Source organism: Conger conger, chromosome 2 (genome assembly GCF_963514075.1).
Source record: "Conger conger chromosome 2, fConCon1.1, whole genome shotgun sequence".
Classification (NCBI taxonomy): Eukaryota; Metazoa; Chordata; class Actinopteri; order Anguilliformes; family Congridae; genus Conger; species Conger conger.
In genome coordinates, this window is record NC_083761.1 from 31419157 (window position 1) to 31435490 (window position 16334).

Genomic DNA, 16334 nt, shown 5'->3' on the forward strand with positions numbered 1-16334 from the left:
TGGTGTGGAATCAAAATTGTATAACTTACAGTATTAACAAATTCACTGGAGACAAATCACTAATTGAAGTAGAAGGTGTTGCTGAGAATGTCAATTTTGTTATTAATGTATTCTTCTCTACACATCAGGTTCCATTCCAAAGGAACTGTAAAAGGAATGAGGAATGTGTCTCTCAGCTGGAGCTGGATGTTAATTTCACGTATGTATCTTCACAACGATATGAGCTCTATCTTCATAGCTACAAAGTATAAAGCACAGCATGCAAGTCCATTTAGATTATGGTCAGATGCACTTTTGCTAGTTTCACAGTTACATTTAACATTTTTTTTGGGGGTTAGACAAGAGGGATCGGGATATCAGAAAGGGGGCAGGGGAAATCAGGAGGTAGGACTAAGGTACAGTTTGAAAAGGTGTGTTTTTAGTCTGCATCAAAATAGGGGGAGGGACTCTGCTGTCCTGACAGTGGTAGGCAAGTCATTCCACCACTGAGGAACCAGAACGGAAAACAGGCGTGAACGTGCAGCTGGACCGCCAGGTGCTAGTAGAGAGGGAACCATAAGGCGACCAGAGCTGGCAGACCGGAGTGGTCTAGCTGGGGAGTAGGGAGTGATTAAGGATTGTATGTAAGGTGGGGCAGTCCCCTTAGCAGCCTGAAATGCCAACACTAGGGCCTTGAATCGGATGCATGCGGCAATAGGAAGCCAGTGGAGGCCAATGAGGAGCGGGGTGACATGAGCCGACCTGGGCTGACTGGTGATCAGGTGGGCTGCAGCATTCTGGACCAGCTGGAGGGGCTTGATGGCACAGGCTGGGAGACCGGCAAGGAGGGAGTTGCAGTAATCCAGGCGGGAAATGACGAGCGCCTGGACTAGGAGCTGGGTGGCTTTCTCCGTTAGGATACGGCGTATATTGTAGAGAGACAGTTCTGCTAGTTTGTGTGCGAGTCCTTTAAAACGGTATGAATTATATTTGTTTCTGATTTTCAAAAGGTTTATTTTTCTTAATTTGACTTTTCTTTATGATCAGTTATTGTGTAAAAGGTGAAATCACCAGGGTTTAAATATGTAAAATTATAGAAACCTGATCACTGTAATTTAAAAAAAAGATTGAATGAATCCCCTTTTTTAATCATATCCAAATGGAAGAAAAAAAACCTTAATGCACAGTGAATGCACAGACCATATTTGAAAAACAGTGCAATGTAATGTCCAAATAAGAGCAATATTCGCTGAACAAAACTTTGGACATTATTTATTCATCCAATAAAATCCATTCCCTTTGCTTACCAGGCTGAAGCAGCTGTTTTGCCAGTATTTGGTTAATTAATTGGCATGCAGTTCAGCATCACACCTCCTAATGTCTTGGGTCATCATTTACTGTATGTCCCAGACATCCATGCTTTTGGCAATGCCAGACACAACATGCCACAAATAATATCCAGGTCATCTGAGGGCTGTACTGTAATGTTCCACCTGACTTATGCAAACATCTTAAGTGCATTTTCAGTAGCCTACAACAAAACTCGTCTCTATTAGGCTACAGTGTGTGTTTTATTGAGTTTTCCTTTCAATGTTTTCCATTCCAATTCACACTACAGTCTTGATTCTAGGCTTTGATTGACTTCGGGGGCTGTTATTGGCTGTTGTCATCATCCAGCCCAGAGTTGTGCCAATGACAGTCAAAGACAGTCAATTATTTTTGGTCCCCTAAAATGAGGGGGACTGTGGTTGTGTCTGTAATCAAACACTCCATACTATGTATGTATAATATAATGTGGCATATATAAGGTGGCTTTAGTATGCAAGTAAAAAGTGGATTTTCAGATGTATTACATTGTCAGAGAATGCAACTTTAAGCTCAGTGCAGGTTGATGAAGGCAGCTCATTGATGCAAAGATTTTACAGGATAGGAAGACTTTTTTTGTCTGCACGGGAAGTGCGCAGGCATGCGTAGTAGTGCTTTTCAGCAGCTAGTAACAAGTGACAAGTGGTAGTCATTAGTTAACGTTGAAGTACTCGATAATTTATAGTTATCAAATGTAATGTTAGCTATGACTACCTAGCTGGTTAACACAACAGGTTACTTAATCTATTTTAGCTGCTTAATGTTAGTTTAGGCGGCACGGATGGTGCAGTGGGTAGCACTGCCGCCTCACAGCAAGGAGGTCCTGGGTTCGAATCCCCGTCGGCCGGGGCCTCTCTGTGCGGAGTTTGCATGTTCTCCCCGTGTCTGCGTGGGTTTCCTCCGGGTACTCCGGTTTCCTCCCACAGTCCAAAGACATGCACGTTAGGCTGATTGGAGAGTCTAAATTGCCCGTAGGTATGAGTGTATGAGTGTGTGAGTGAATGGTGTGTGTGCCCTGAGATAGACTGGCGACCTGTCCAGGGTGTATTCCTGCCTTTCGCCCAATGTATGCTGGGATAGGCTCCAGCCCCCCTGCGACCCTGATCAGGATAAGCGGGTTCAGATAATGGATGGATGGATGGATGTTAGTTTAGCTGCTAACATTGCATCATGTTCGCATCAGAAGGGCTCGCATCTGACCGGCCGTACTCAGATTTAAAATATATTTTAGTTGGATTATCAACAGTATTATGGTTTGTGTGCAATTGTATTGGGTCTTCATAACCTAAGCATGTGTAATCTGGGAAAATATTTGAAATTACCCGTTTAACAAACTGCTTTGGTAAAACGTTTGCCTCCTCTCTGGTGATGTGACTTTGTGTAAAGAAAACAGAATTTTTTTATTTTTTTTATATTTTATATTTAAACTATGTTCCGCTAAGCGTAGTTAAAGGTAATACTCACAATGAAATTGTTCAACTCTTTCGCCACTTTGGTTTGAATACCCTCCTGGTTAGTTGGGCATGACCTAGTACAATACACTGTGGGATTCTTGTACCAGCGTAGTGTCCAATGTTGGGGCGGCCTGTAGCGTAGTGGTTCAGGTAAATGACTGGGACACGCAAGGTCGGTGGTCTAATCCCAGTGTAGCCACAATAAGATCCGCACAGCCGTTGGGCCCTTGAGCAAGGCCCTTAACCCTGCATTGCTCCAGGGGAGGATTGTCTCCTGCTTAGTCTAATCAACTGTACGTCGCTCTGGATAAGAGCGTCTGCCAAATGCCAATAATGTAATGTAATGTATGCTATGATATTTCACTGAATGTAGTGTGATATTTTTAACAGCCTGCTCTCCATCAAGGTATCAGCACAGATATCTGAAAACATGCTACAGCCATGTACATTGTCTACTCTTTGTCAAACAACTTGTGCTCATCACTGGGCAGATTGTTTAAGATTCAAACCTCTCAGAAAATTCATATTCTTAGAGCAGTGCACTGTAAAGTGTATTGTCAATTTTATATATTAAAATTAGAGGAAATGTACTCATTTCCAACATGTCCAATGTGTGTTATTTGGAGCCACATATCTTGTATCACTCCTTCGACAAAGCTTTCCCCCAATACGTGCCTGTATACGATTAATTGATTAATCCTGCATTAAAGTGTATATTGCTATGCTTTCATTTATTATTTATTGCATTTTTTTTTTAAATCATGTTTTAAGGGTATCTATGACAGAAATTGCATAACATAGCAATACCAAAATCAGGGTGGTAGAATATTCTACAAAAGCTTGCTCAGTAGGCACTTGGTTTCACTGCTTAGCTACTCATTGGTTCTAACATTGCTTGTAGAATGACTTACGAGCGAGCACACAATTTGTTTTAAAATAACTCACTAGCCAGCACAGAACTTCTAAGCTATGAGGATCCCAGTTTCACTACTTTCCGGGTCACCGGTTTCAAGCTGTACTTTGTGCTTAGAGACTGGACCTTACAGCACCTCTGTTGCAAGAAATAAATAAAAATGATATGAGAGCACTTTTTTGCAGCAAAGAACCTCTTTGAGATCGTACTCACAGCCATTGACTCTGGCAGCACGCACAGCATGCATCCGTATACTTAGGTTAATTACGCTTTTTCTTTTGTTTTGATCTTATATAAATAGACACACGTCTGCAACATAACATAACTTAATTTACACCATGCTCTAAATTGGCCATTTATTATATTGTTAAAAAGCACTTTTTTGAAAAATCAAGGTTTGTTCTGTAAGTCAACCACTATATTCTCTCTTTCTCTAGGACCTCAACTCTGCTAGTGGTTGACCAAGACTATTTTAATGTGACAGGGAAGTTGTACAATCATGGGGATGACTCCTATAATACCAGCATCACCTTCCAGTATCCTCCTGGGCTATCCTTTTCCAAGATGAAAGTTCGAGAGGTAATCCATAGAAGGAATTAACTGATGTTTTGTGCAATCACATTGTCCCTGAAAAAATGATGGACACATGAATATGAATGAATACGACACATTACTAATACACAAGCAGCTCAAAGTGTTTCAGTGTTTTATTTTTTTCCAAATTTTATTAAAAATGGGAACAACAAAAACATGAGCAAGGTGTGTGTGTGTGAGAGAGTGTGTGTGTGTGTGTGTGTGTGTGCAAATTATGTGTGTAAATTATTATCATTATGAAATTCAAAATGTTGCCATGAAACAAGTTAGTTTGTACAGTAGTATATGAAATGTTTAAATCATATTAATTTATAACACTGCACTACATGTACATTGATATAGCACCATGAGAACTACCCCACCCAAACACACTGTGCCTTTGAGCCCACATTTAAAACCGTGTGGCTAAACAATCAAAATAATTATTTTATAGTTTTATATTTTACAGGTAGAAATATAGAACAAAATAAAAAGGTACTATAACTATATATTTTTTGTGAATAAAATAAACAGCTACAAAGGTACAGTTTTCATACACCTAGATCCCCGACCCCCTCTCCTAGATTAAAGTCTTTTTTCCATGCTCTGAGGATCAGTAGGTCATTCTGTTGTTTGGAGGGTTTGCTATACACTGCTGACACAAACCCCTTGATGGGGAGAGACTTTATCCTGGCTATTAAGGGGTGCAAAATACATGCTTTAAGTGCTGATCTTACTTGTAAGTAAAAAAAGTAGAAAAAAAAAGGGTGAGCTTGGTAGACCAAAAATGCGGCACAATTCCTGGAAGCCAAGCATACCTTTGTCATTGTAGTCACCAATCTTATTAATATCTTTTGAGGCCCATGGTTTGAATTCCAGCGGTTTATTTGCAATTACTATATTTGCGTTATGCCATAAGGGGGCTTCATAATGTCATTTTAGGTTCCCCACCAAATTTTTCTCTGCAATTCTAAAGTTTCTGATGGTGTTGGCAACAATAGGTCCGTAGTGTAACATACAGTGTTTCTCTTTCATCCCGGAGAAAAAAACATTTTCTAACCTCCTAGGGTGTATGAGATCCTTCTCTAAGACTCTCCATGGGACTGTTGAGCCAAGCCATGACAAGACGCAGCTGAAAAGATTGGTAGTAGGCTTTGAAGTCAGGGAGAGAAAGTCCACCCTGGTCTTTGGATCTCTGCAGTACTAATAGTTTGAGTTTAGGATGACCTATAACAGTTATGTGTTAAGTCATGCTGCTTTTTGCATTAACATTAACTGGCTAGCAATCAATGGCAAACAAAAACACTTTGGTCTAACATTGCGATTTATATGTGTCATATGCTAACACCATGAAGATAACTGACATATTGGTCCTCATGTATGTGCAATCAAATAATTATTTTCTATTTTTATATTTTACAGGTAGACATAAAGAACACAATAATCTACCATACCCAAATTATTTAACTGAAACACTTTTTATCCTGAAACTGTGGGGACTGTGTTTAGTTTCTAACAAGATATTTTACATTTGGTATCCAGTCAGTGGCATCACCTTAATTATTAGACATCATTTTGATATTGATCATTTGCTAAACAGATACATTTAATTTGTAAATGATGCAAATGTTTTATTTTTATTTACTGTACTATAGGGCTGCTCGGTAGCTCAAGGCACAGTTACAGTGCATGAGTGGCCTCCAGTTGTAACTCTGGCAGCCCCACAGAGTGATACACAGTTGGCTCTTGTGTTGCCCAGGGAAGTTAGGTTGTTAGTTGGATGATAGCGTCTCACTGAGCAAAAGCAACTCCTTCTGGTCAATTGGGCACCCATGTGTCCCAAATTGAGAGCAGAGGTTGCAGCATTGAGTGCTGATAAATATTATTGTGCATTCCAAATTTGGGAGAAAACACAAAAGCATCTAAAAAAGAAAACAGATTTATATTACTGTATTACTCCCATGTGACAGCCCTCCAGGAGGACAATCATCAGTTGTTCTGGCCGGGATGACATTCTGCAAACATTCTGCACTGTGAGCCGTCCTGTGTACCCCAGCAAAACATATGTAAGTCATTTACATACAGTAGGCCTTTGGGCTCTATTTTCATAGTCTTAAGGCAAAATCTTTTTAGAGTGTGGTCTGATGCACTTTTGCTAGTCTCACAATTGATAGTTCAAGGGTAAAGTAAGGCCCAATGTTCAACAGAGCTGGACTAAGTGTCTTAATTAATATATGTGCGTCTTGGGCGTATATTGTAAGAATGTCATCTTCCATTCCCTTCAAAGTTCACAGCATTTTTGCCTCTTTGCAGAATGATAATATGATGGCAGTTTAAGCTAGACGTCAAAAAGAAAAAAAACCTGCTCCTGGTTAAATCCATTAAAATTGTCTGAATCGGAACCAGTTTCAGTATATTACATCATTTCCTTTTCTATGTAGTATTCCTTGTTTTCAGTGTTTTCTCATGAAGGTCCTTGGTGTCTATTTAAACAATCCAAACGGATGCCTACGTTGGTCATTCACAGATACAAACTGTTGGCACATATCTTTAAGATCTACTTGATCAAGGGTCAAGATTCTCAATCTCATTGAATCATCTCTTACCTCACTAGGCATTACTCTTAGGATATCTGCAGCCTCACTACTTGATAGGAAGTTATTCTTTGAGAGAAATATTGGCAGCTGAACCTTCAAACTATCTATGTTTATCTCTGGATAGTGTCCAATGACATCCTTCATTTGCCCAGTAAGGAGAACATTATCAACTTTTTTCAAGATCTGCAAATCTGGTTGGTTAAACCGTTCTTTGAATTGAACATCCAAACTGTTCAGCACCTTGAAAAATTCTATCCTATAGTATTCCTCTGGTGTTGTTGTGCTGACTAGCCCTACGAGTGAATCTTTTGGGGGGGATTTCTTTGGTGAGGGACTTGAATCGGCTCAATATCCAGGGAGTCTGCCTTCTCAAACACTTCTTCAAACTTTTCCTCATTCCTCTTTTTTTGAAGAGCTGAGCTGACATACTCAACAGCAGCCTGCATTCCTCCAATTGTTTGGGACTGCTTTTGCAATGACTTGTTTAGGCACTCAAGCTCTCCCAACACCTCTGATGCTAACAGTTTTGCCCTTCTGGAAGCGATCTAGGAGACCATTAGCCCTTGTGCCAGAGTTGGAACCAAGTGAGGCCATTTCGTCCAAACTGGACAGCACAGCCTCATACTGACTAAGAACTGTATCAACAGCTTGTACACACAGTTGAGGTTTTGGTATGCCCCTCTGATATTGCCTGTCCAGCCAATACCCCCTTGAATTTCCCTGATTGGTTGCTAAGAGTTCCAAGTTCATGGACCCACTGCAATGTGTCACATACTAGGGGAAAGGCACTGCAAGCACATTGTGTTATAAGATTTACTCAATGTGTGCCACAATGCACATGCAGAGCCAATGGCTCCCTTCAACATTGCCTGCACCCCTGCGCACTTCCCTGCCATATTAGCAGCGCCATCATACATCTGACCTCGTAAGCCTGAAATTGGAATATTCAATCTCAAGAGCATATCAATAGCTAGTTTGGCTATCTGCTCAGCAGTTGTCCCTGGCACCTCATACAATCCCACAAAAAAATACTTATACCCCAGTGAAGCAGGAACCCAGGACCACTAAAGACTCAGATGAACTTAAAGAAGTTAAATATAAATGCCAATATATTGTTGACATATATCTCTTGAAGGATATTTAAAACAATTTAACCTCAGTTTAAAGTTAGATTTCTCTCCTATCTTGAGTGCAAGATCAAGTCTTTACCGCCTTTTTTCCTCAACTTTACCAATGGTGCCAGCAATTATGGAAGGCACTGTGTGTGGGGTATTTCCTATTACCTGCAGATATTTGTGTTGAACATTGTGTTTTTGTTGAAAGAATTTGAATAGAGCAAGCTGATTTCTATTACAGTGATCGGGGTATTTTTTTGTGAAAGTCAGACTTCAGGCTTTCATTTTAAAAATGAGTGAGAACAGATGAGGAAAATTAGATTTTATTGGAAGTAAGCAAATACTTTTCTTTTCATGCTGCAATTGAGCAGTCTTAGAAGAAGAAACAAAACATAAATGGTACTGTATCATATTGACATTGATAATTATGACAAATTGTTTTAATTATTTTGTTTTCTCAATTACAGGCATTTTTTTACAGTTCATTCCTCATATCTAATCAATATGACTGGAGGGACTCAATGGAGATGACTGTCATAGCCGACAGGTGCAGTTTTTTAAAGACAGCATATCATGCATTACATAATTTCAAACAATTGCAACCATAAATGAAACTAAATGCAAACCATGAAACACTGAAATGGTAGAGTTCTTAAGTTTCAAAGATATTCCTAAATTCTTACATATGTATTCTATTCCAAAATACCCTCACTGAGCACTTTATTAGGAAGACCTGTACACCCACTTATTCATCTAATGTGCCAATGTGGCAGCAGTGCAATGCATAAAATCATGCAGATACGGGTTAGGAGCTTCAGGTAATGTTCACAATTTGAGTTTTTCCACCGTGGAATGGTTCGAGTATCTCAGAAACTGCTGATCTCCTGGGATTTTCACACACAACAGTCTCTAGAGTCTACTCAGAATGGTGCAAAAATCCCAAAACATCCAGTGAGCAGCAGTTCTGCGGGCAGAAAAGCCTTGTTAATGAGAGAAGTCAGAGGAGAAGGGTCATACTGGTCAAAGCTGACAGGAAGGTGACAGTAACGTGTATGTTGATAAATACCAAGTAATCGTAAATCAAAGGCACGTGCACAAAATTTATAATTAGCATAAATCGACGCCCCTAAAACAACCATTTTGGCTTTTTAAAGAGATAGTTGAATAAAGGAAAAAGCTTCTCTGCAGCGGATATTGAAGTTCTGTTAATGGAAGTACAACAAGCCAAAAACATACACCGATCAGCCATAACATTAAAACCACCTGCTTAAACCAGTTTTTTCACGATGAAAATGCTTTAAATGGTATAAACATGTTATTTAAATATCTTGGTATATACTGGTGTTCATGATCATGTCTATTGACATTTTACATTTTTGTCATTTGGCAGACGCTTTTAATCCAAAGCGACTTACAAGTGCATAGGTTCTTCCACAAGTTAAAGCATCACATCCATAACTAGTAAAATACACATGAAGTGTTGTTCTAAACATATAGTCATCATAAGTGCAATTTAAAAAATTGGGGTTAGACAAGAGGGATAGGGATATCAGAAAGGGGGCGGGGGAAATCAGGAGGGAGGACTAAGGTACAGTTTGAAAAGGTGTGTTTTTAGTTTGCGTCGAAATAGGGGGAGGGATTCTGCTGTCCTGACAGTGGTAGGCAAGTCATTCCACCACTGAGGAACCAGAACGGAAAACAGGCGTGAACGTGCAGCTCGACCGCCAGGTACTCGTAGAGAGGGAACCATAAGGCGACCAGAGCTGGCAGACCAGAGTGGTCTAGCTGGGGAGTAGGGAGTGATTAAGGATTGTATGTAAGGTGGGGCAGTCCCCTTAGCAGCCTAAAATGCCAACACTAGGGCCTTGAATCGGATGCACGCGGCAATAGGAAGCCAGTGGAGGCCAATGAGGAGAGGGGTGACATGAGCCGACCTGGGCTGACTGGTGATCAGGCGGGCTGCAGCATTCTGAAGATATTTTTTAGGCCTTTTTCAGCTTTATTGGACAGTATATAGTATAGAGAGACAGGAAGAATGGGAGCGAGAGAGAGGGGAAGACATGCGACAAATGTCGGACGGTCGGATTCGAACCGCCGACGTCGCGGCTCACAATGAGCATGCGGTCAGTGCTCTACAGGCTGCGCCACCGAGACACCCGGGCTGCAGCATTCTGGACCAGCTGGAGGGGCTTGATGGCACAAGCTGGGAGACCGGCTAGGAGGGAGTTGCAGTAATCCAGGCGGGAAATGACGAGCGCCTGGACTAGGAGCTGGGTGGCTTTCTCCGTTAGGAGATGACGGATATGGCGTATATTGTAGAGGAAGAACCTGCAGGTTCTGGCAGTGGAGGATACTTGTGCAGCCAGGGTGAGGCAGTTATCAAGAGTCACCCCAAGATTCTATAGCCGTCTATCACGGCTATAGAATTTTTCATATTTAAAAAAAATAAAGACCCGCCATATTAAAAAATGCATGGGATCTATTCCGTCATAAATTTCACCACATGCAGTACCATGTAATTCCAATGGAGGGAAGAAGGGTAAAACTGATTTAGGATTAGATGATGTGAAATATGAAAAATTCTACAGGTTCTGGAGCATATGCTCAGATCAGCCATAACATTAAAACCACCTGCTTAAACCAGTTTTTTCACGATGGAAAAAATGCCTAAAGACAAACCACCATCCATAATGAAATATGTTTCTTTGCTCTTTAGTGACAATGGGAAGTCCGCTAGCAGAAGAATCTCTCTCCCAGTGCAGTTTGCTGTTGATCTTGCTGTAAAAGGGTAAGTCACATGCACTTTCAATATACAGGTATACCTCGATTTACGAAAGGGTTACATTCCGAGAAACTGTTTGTAAACTGAAATTTTGTAAACCGAACAGCATTTATCATTGATTTAATAAAGATACATTCCGGGCAGTTGATAACAATAAAGAACAAAAAAGAATAACAATAATCTTTAGGCCTATATGAAGTCTACCTCTCTTCCATGCTTAAATGTAATCTCCATTTTCATATTGAGGTGACTTTCGCTTTTTGGCTGGAGTAACTGTTAAATTGAGTAAATTGCGGAGCTTCGCCCTCCATTTGAGTTTAAACTGGTAAATGTGCTAATGCAAATTAAGCTACTGTAGATGTTAAAGTGAAACCATTTAAATAGGGTGGTCTGTAGGTTAGTGGTTAAGGTGCATGGCTGGGACCCACAGGGTCATTGGTTCAATCCCCTGCTATAGCCACAATAATAAACATTTTTCTCCATGTAAAATTTCATTAAAGTGAACATTCCATTCACTAAATGGAAAAATGTCCCTAAAACGCTAAAAGGTATACCTGTACTCAGTGACTACTTTATTACGTAGACCTGTGCAGGTGCTTGTTAATGCAAATACCTTATCAGCCAATCATGCTGCATTGACACAATGGTGAAGAAATGTGATCTAATTGATTGTGGAATTATTGTTGGTGCCAGACAGGGTGGTTTCAGTATCTCAGATACTGCTGATCTCCTGGAATTCTAGAATTTACAGAGAAAAAGGAGAATGGCCAGAGTGGTTCAGGAAGACAACAATAATAAAAACAAACAATCTGAAACAAAACTGACAGCAAAAAACAGCAAAACAACAATTCTGTTTAATCTGAGTGTTGAATTGTCATGCTTTTGGTGACCATTTAAATATCTCCATCTAGCAGCCTTCACAAAAGTAACTTGCGTTTATATGTAACATAATTTAACATGAAATAGCTTGATGATATATGAAAATAATGCCTATAGGACAGTCGTCTAGCAGTTGGAGGGTTGCCGGTTCGATCCCTCCCTGGGTGTGTCAAAGGATCCCTGAGCAAGACACCTAACCCCCAAATGCTGGTTGGGGGCCATTCGCCATTGGTGTGTGTGCATGAATGGGTGCATAAGAAGCATCAATTGTACAGCACTTTAGATGAGTCATAACTCAGAAATGACATCATCAATCATCCATCAAAATGTATTTTGACAGGTAACCCATATACTTCTCATGTGTACTGTTCACTGTTGGTGTCATCTGTGTTGATTCTGCATTCTTCTTCCCAAAGCCATGATGAAGACTCTGTCACTTACTTAAATTTCACACTGGAGGACAAAGAGCCCAAAACAGTGAAGCATTTCTTTCAGGTAAGTCAACTTCACCCAAGCACGAGAGGTACTCTCAAAATTTCATGGAAGAAAGGCAATACAAACTTAAAACAAATGCATTTTTAATGGAACTATGTTTTATGGTAAATATTCTTCCGCTGAACAGTAGTTTATTGGTTGCTAAGCAATGCTATTGCTAACATTAGCAACTAGCAATAATGTATCCCCTCTTACAGCAGTAATGCTAGAACGCATCCCGACTGCACTAATGTAAGCTAGCCAGCTTGCTCGTCTATTATTACATTATTGGCATTTGGCAGACGCTCTTATGCAGAGCAACGTACAGTTGATTAGACTAAGCAGGAGACAATCCTCCCCTGGAGCATTGCAGGGTTAAGGGCCTTGCTCAAGGGCCCAACGGCTGTGCGGATCTTATTGTGGCTACACTGGGATTCGAACCAACCTTGCCACCAGCCTTGCCTGTCCCAGTCATTTACCTTGACCACTACGCTACAGGCCGCCCTTTACATCAGCGTTACTCAACTTCATGTCCTGTGGGCTGCAGTATCTGCAGGCATTTGCTTCAACTGTGCACTACACCACCTGATTTCACTAATTATGTTATTATCTGAACCAAACAGTTAGAATAATTAGTGAAATCAGGTGGTGTAACGCACGATAGGAGCAAATATCTGCACCTACTTTACATGCGGTTTGCAGAAAGCCACACTAATATATTTCACCTTTACTTTTTGTATTTATACATAGGTTTTATATACTATATACAGTCAGCTCCAGAATTATTGGCACCCTTGAATATAATTTAAAAAAACATTGTTCAAACGTATGGGAAAACTATATACTTTTATTTAAATACATTTACAGTTTTTCTATTATTAAGTAATCTAATTTCTGAAAACCATAGTGTGAAATTTATTGACAGCCCTAACAATTATTGCAAATATAATCAAACAAAGTCAAATTCGCAATAAAATTTTAATACATGCATTTAATCTCAGTTGAAAGGAACTATATTGTGTCATTCCATCACCATTCACTGGACAAGAATTATGACTGACTTACCTTGACTTCCTGGCTTACATATGCATGTATGTATGTACGAACATATAGAGAGCTGTAACAAGATGGCAGAACAAACAATTATTGCATGGCGTTAACTGGAAGTGGTGTCGTTTAAACAGTACTACCCTGTACTACATTGCAATTTGCAGCACATAGAAACCAAGACTTTCAGCTGAAGCAGAACTACTATAGTTTACAGGTTATAATATACATTTCTAATAAATCTTTATCTGGTTAATCTTGTCATAGTTGGTGTTCTCGTTGGTAATTTCCTAAAATTATTTGAAAAGTTGCTTTCAATTTCTTTGCTGGCGGTTGCATTGGCTAAGCTGAAAACCCTTCTCACAGAACCACAGGCTGTGCCACAGAAATGGTGTCCGAGCTCCTCACCCTATCTCTAAGGCTGAGCCCGGCCACCCTACGGAGGAAGCTCATTTCGGCCGCTTGTATATGCAATCTCGTTCTTTCGGTCACTACCCAAAGCTCATGACCATAGGTGAGGGTTGGGACGTAGATCGACCAGTAAATCGAGAGCTTCGCCTTCCGGCTCAGCTCCATCTTCACCACGACGGTCCGGTGCAACTCCCGCATTACTGCTGACGCTGCACCGATCCGCCTGTCGATCTCACGCTCCCTTCTACCCTCACTCGTGAACAAGACCCCGAGATACTTGAACTCCTTCACTCGGGGCAAAGACTCGTTCCCAATGCGGAAGCCACATTGCTCCTCCTGAATCCGAGGTTCGACCGTCGGTCGGAGCCTCCTTTCCAGCACCCTAGAGTAAGCTTTCCCAGGGAGGCTGAGGAGTGTGATACCCCGATAATTGGAACACACCCTCCGGTCCCCCTTCTTGAAAATGGGGACCACCACCCCGGTCTGCCACTCTGCAGGTAATGTCCCCGACCTCCACGTGACACTGAAGAGGCGTGTCAGCCAAGACAGCCCAACAATTTCCAGAGCCTTCAGCATCTCAGGGCGAATCTCATCTACACCCAGCGACTTGCCACTGAGGAGCTTTTTGACTACCTCAGCAACTTCTGCCAGGGATATAGGTGCAGATTCCTCCAAGTCTTCTGGCTCTGCCTCTTCCACAGAGGACGTGTTGTTCGGGTTCAGGAGCTCCTCAAAGTGTTCTTTCCACCGCCTGACAATATCCCCAGTCCGGGTCAGCAGTTCTCCTCCCCTGCTGAATACAGCCTGAGACAAGCCCTTTCTGAGTCGTCGGATGGTTTGCCAGAACTTCCACGAGGCCAACTGAAAGTCCCCGAACTCCTCCCATACCCGGGTTTTTGCTTCAGCGACTGCTGAAGCCGCAGCCCTTCTGGCCACCCGGTACATGTCTGCTGCTTCAGGGGACCCCCGGGCCAGCCAAGCCCGAAAGGCCTCCTTCTTCAGCTTGACGGCCTCCCTCACCGCTGGTGTCCACCAGCGGGTTCTTGGGTTGCCGCCCCGACAGGCACCGATGACCTTCTGGCCACAGCTCCTGCTTGCAGCCTCTGCAATGGAGGCTTTGAACATGGCCCACTCGGACTCCATGTCCCCAGCTTCCCCCGGGATGCGTGAGAAGTTCCTCCGGAGGTGGGAGTTGAAGACCTTGCGAACAGGGGCCTCCGCCAGACGTTCCCAGTTCACCCTCACTACACGCTTGGGTTTACCGGGTCTGTCCGGCAGCCTCCCTGGCTACTTGATCCAACTCACCACCAGGTGGTGATCAGTTGACAGCTCTGCTCCTCTCTTCACCCGAGTGTCCAAGACATACAGCCGCAGGTCTGATGATACGACCACAAAGTCGATCATCGATCTTCGGCCTAAGGTGCTCTGGTACCAAGTATTGTGCATAAGTTTGGTGCATAAGCACAAATGACAGTCAGAGCTTTCCCCCCAGCGACACAGTCGCAGAGAGGTGACCCTCTTGTTCCCTGGGTGGATCTCCAACACAGGGGCGCTCAGCCGGTGGCTTGTGAGTATCCCGACACCCGCCCGGCGCCTCTCATCTTGAGCAACTCCAGAAAAGAACAGAGTCCAGCCCCTCTCCAGGAGTTTGGTTCCGGAACCAGTACTGTGCGTGGAGGTGAGCCCAACTAGATCTAGTTGGTACCACTCCGCCTCCCGCACTAGCTCCAGTTCCTTCCCCACCAGAGAGGTGACGTTCCACGTCCCCAGAACCAGTCTGCGACGCCGAGGATCAGCATGCCTGAATCCCCGCCTTTGCATACTGCCCGTTGGGCAAAGCACCCGACTCCGATGCCGACCCCTGCAGGTGGTGAGCCCACAGGGCGGCGACCCCACGTGACCAGTTTGGGCTGTGCCTGGCCGGGCCCCATGGGATAAGGCCTGGCCACCAGACGCTCGCCGGCAAGCTCCCCTCCCGGGTCTGGCTCCAGCAGGGGGCCCCGGTTTCCCTTTTCCGGGCGAGGTAACTGGGTCATTGTGTGGCCGTATCATGGAGTCTTTGAATCGCTCTTAGTCTAGCCCCTCCCCCGGGACCAATTTGCTTTGGGAGACCCTACTGGGGGCTAACAGTGCCCCCGACAACCTAGCTCCCGGGATCACCGGGACACACAAACCCCTCCACTACGTTAAGGTGGCGATTCCTCAGAGGGGACAATGTAATATAAAACATAAAACAATATTGTATTTCTATCATGCTTATATACTGTTTATACTATATTATACCATACTGTATTATTATTACTTTTACTAATGGACTTGCATTATGCATCTTTTATATCATAACATAAAAATCATATTATCTAAATAGCATTAATATAACATTTGTGTCTAACGCCATGTGGTGTCAATCACTGAACACAAACCATGTGGTGTGGCTAGTTCATGTTAGCTAACCCTAGGCAACATGCTATTCTTGGATACAATTCTCGGAAGAAAACTATGAAATCAAAACCATGGTAAAATGTATTACAACATTCTTAACAACATGAAATATTACCTGCAATCGGATCAGCAAAATGTATATGCATCAGGGTCATCCACTGGTCATTGGTCGAAAGAAAACATGCCAATGTCAATGCTACACCAATGCACTCACTGTGAGGCATGCTAAGCTACCGTCTAATATTCATTCTGAAATGCTCAAAATTGCATTTCCATGTCCATGTGTCATATAACATCTTTTAT

The 16334-nt window shown here is 42.4% G+C and overlaps 1 protein-coding gene across 2 annotated transcripts in view; it reads left to right on the forward strand.

Annotated features, from left to right (window-relative positions):
* Positions 1 to 16334, forward strand: part of zmp:0000001082 (integrin alpha-D) — a 145358-nt gene that overhangs the window by 111019 nt on the left and 18005 nt on the right. For both annotated transcript variants that reach the window (XM_061223240.1, XM_061223232.1), the window contains 6 exons: positions 129 to 199; positions 4149 to 4290; positions 6255 to 6350; positions 8464 to 8543; positions 10713 to 10784; positions 12074 to 12152. In XM_061223240.1, coding sequence (XP_061079224.1) covers positions 129 to 199; positions 4149 to 4290; positions 6255 to 6350; positions 8464 to 8543; positions 10713 to 10784; positions 12074 to 12152 — 540 coding nt within the window. The remainder of the gene's footprint in view (positions 1 to 128; positions 200 to 4148; positions 4291 to 6254; positions 6351 to 8463; positions 8544 to 10712; positions 10785 to 12073; positions 12153 to 16334) is intronic.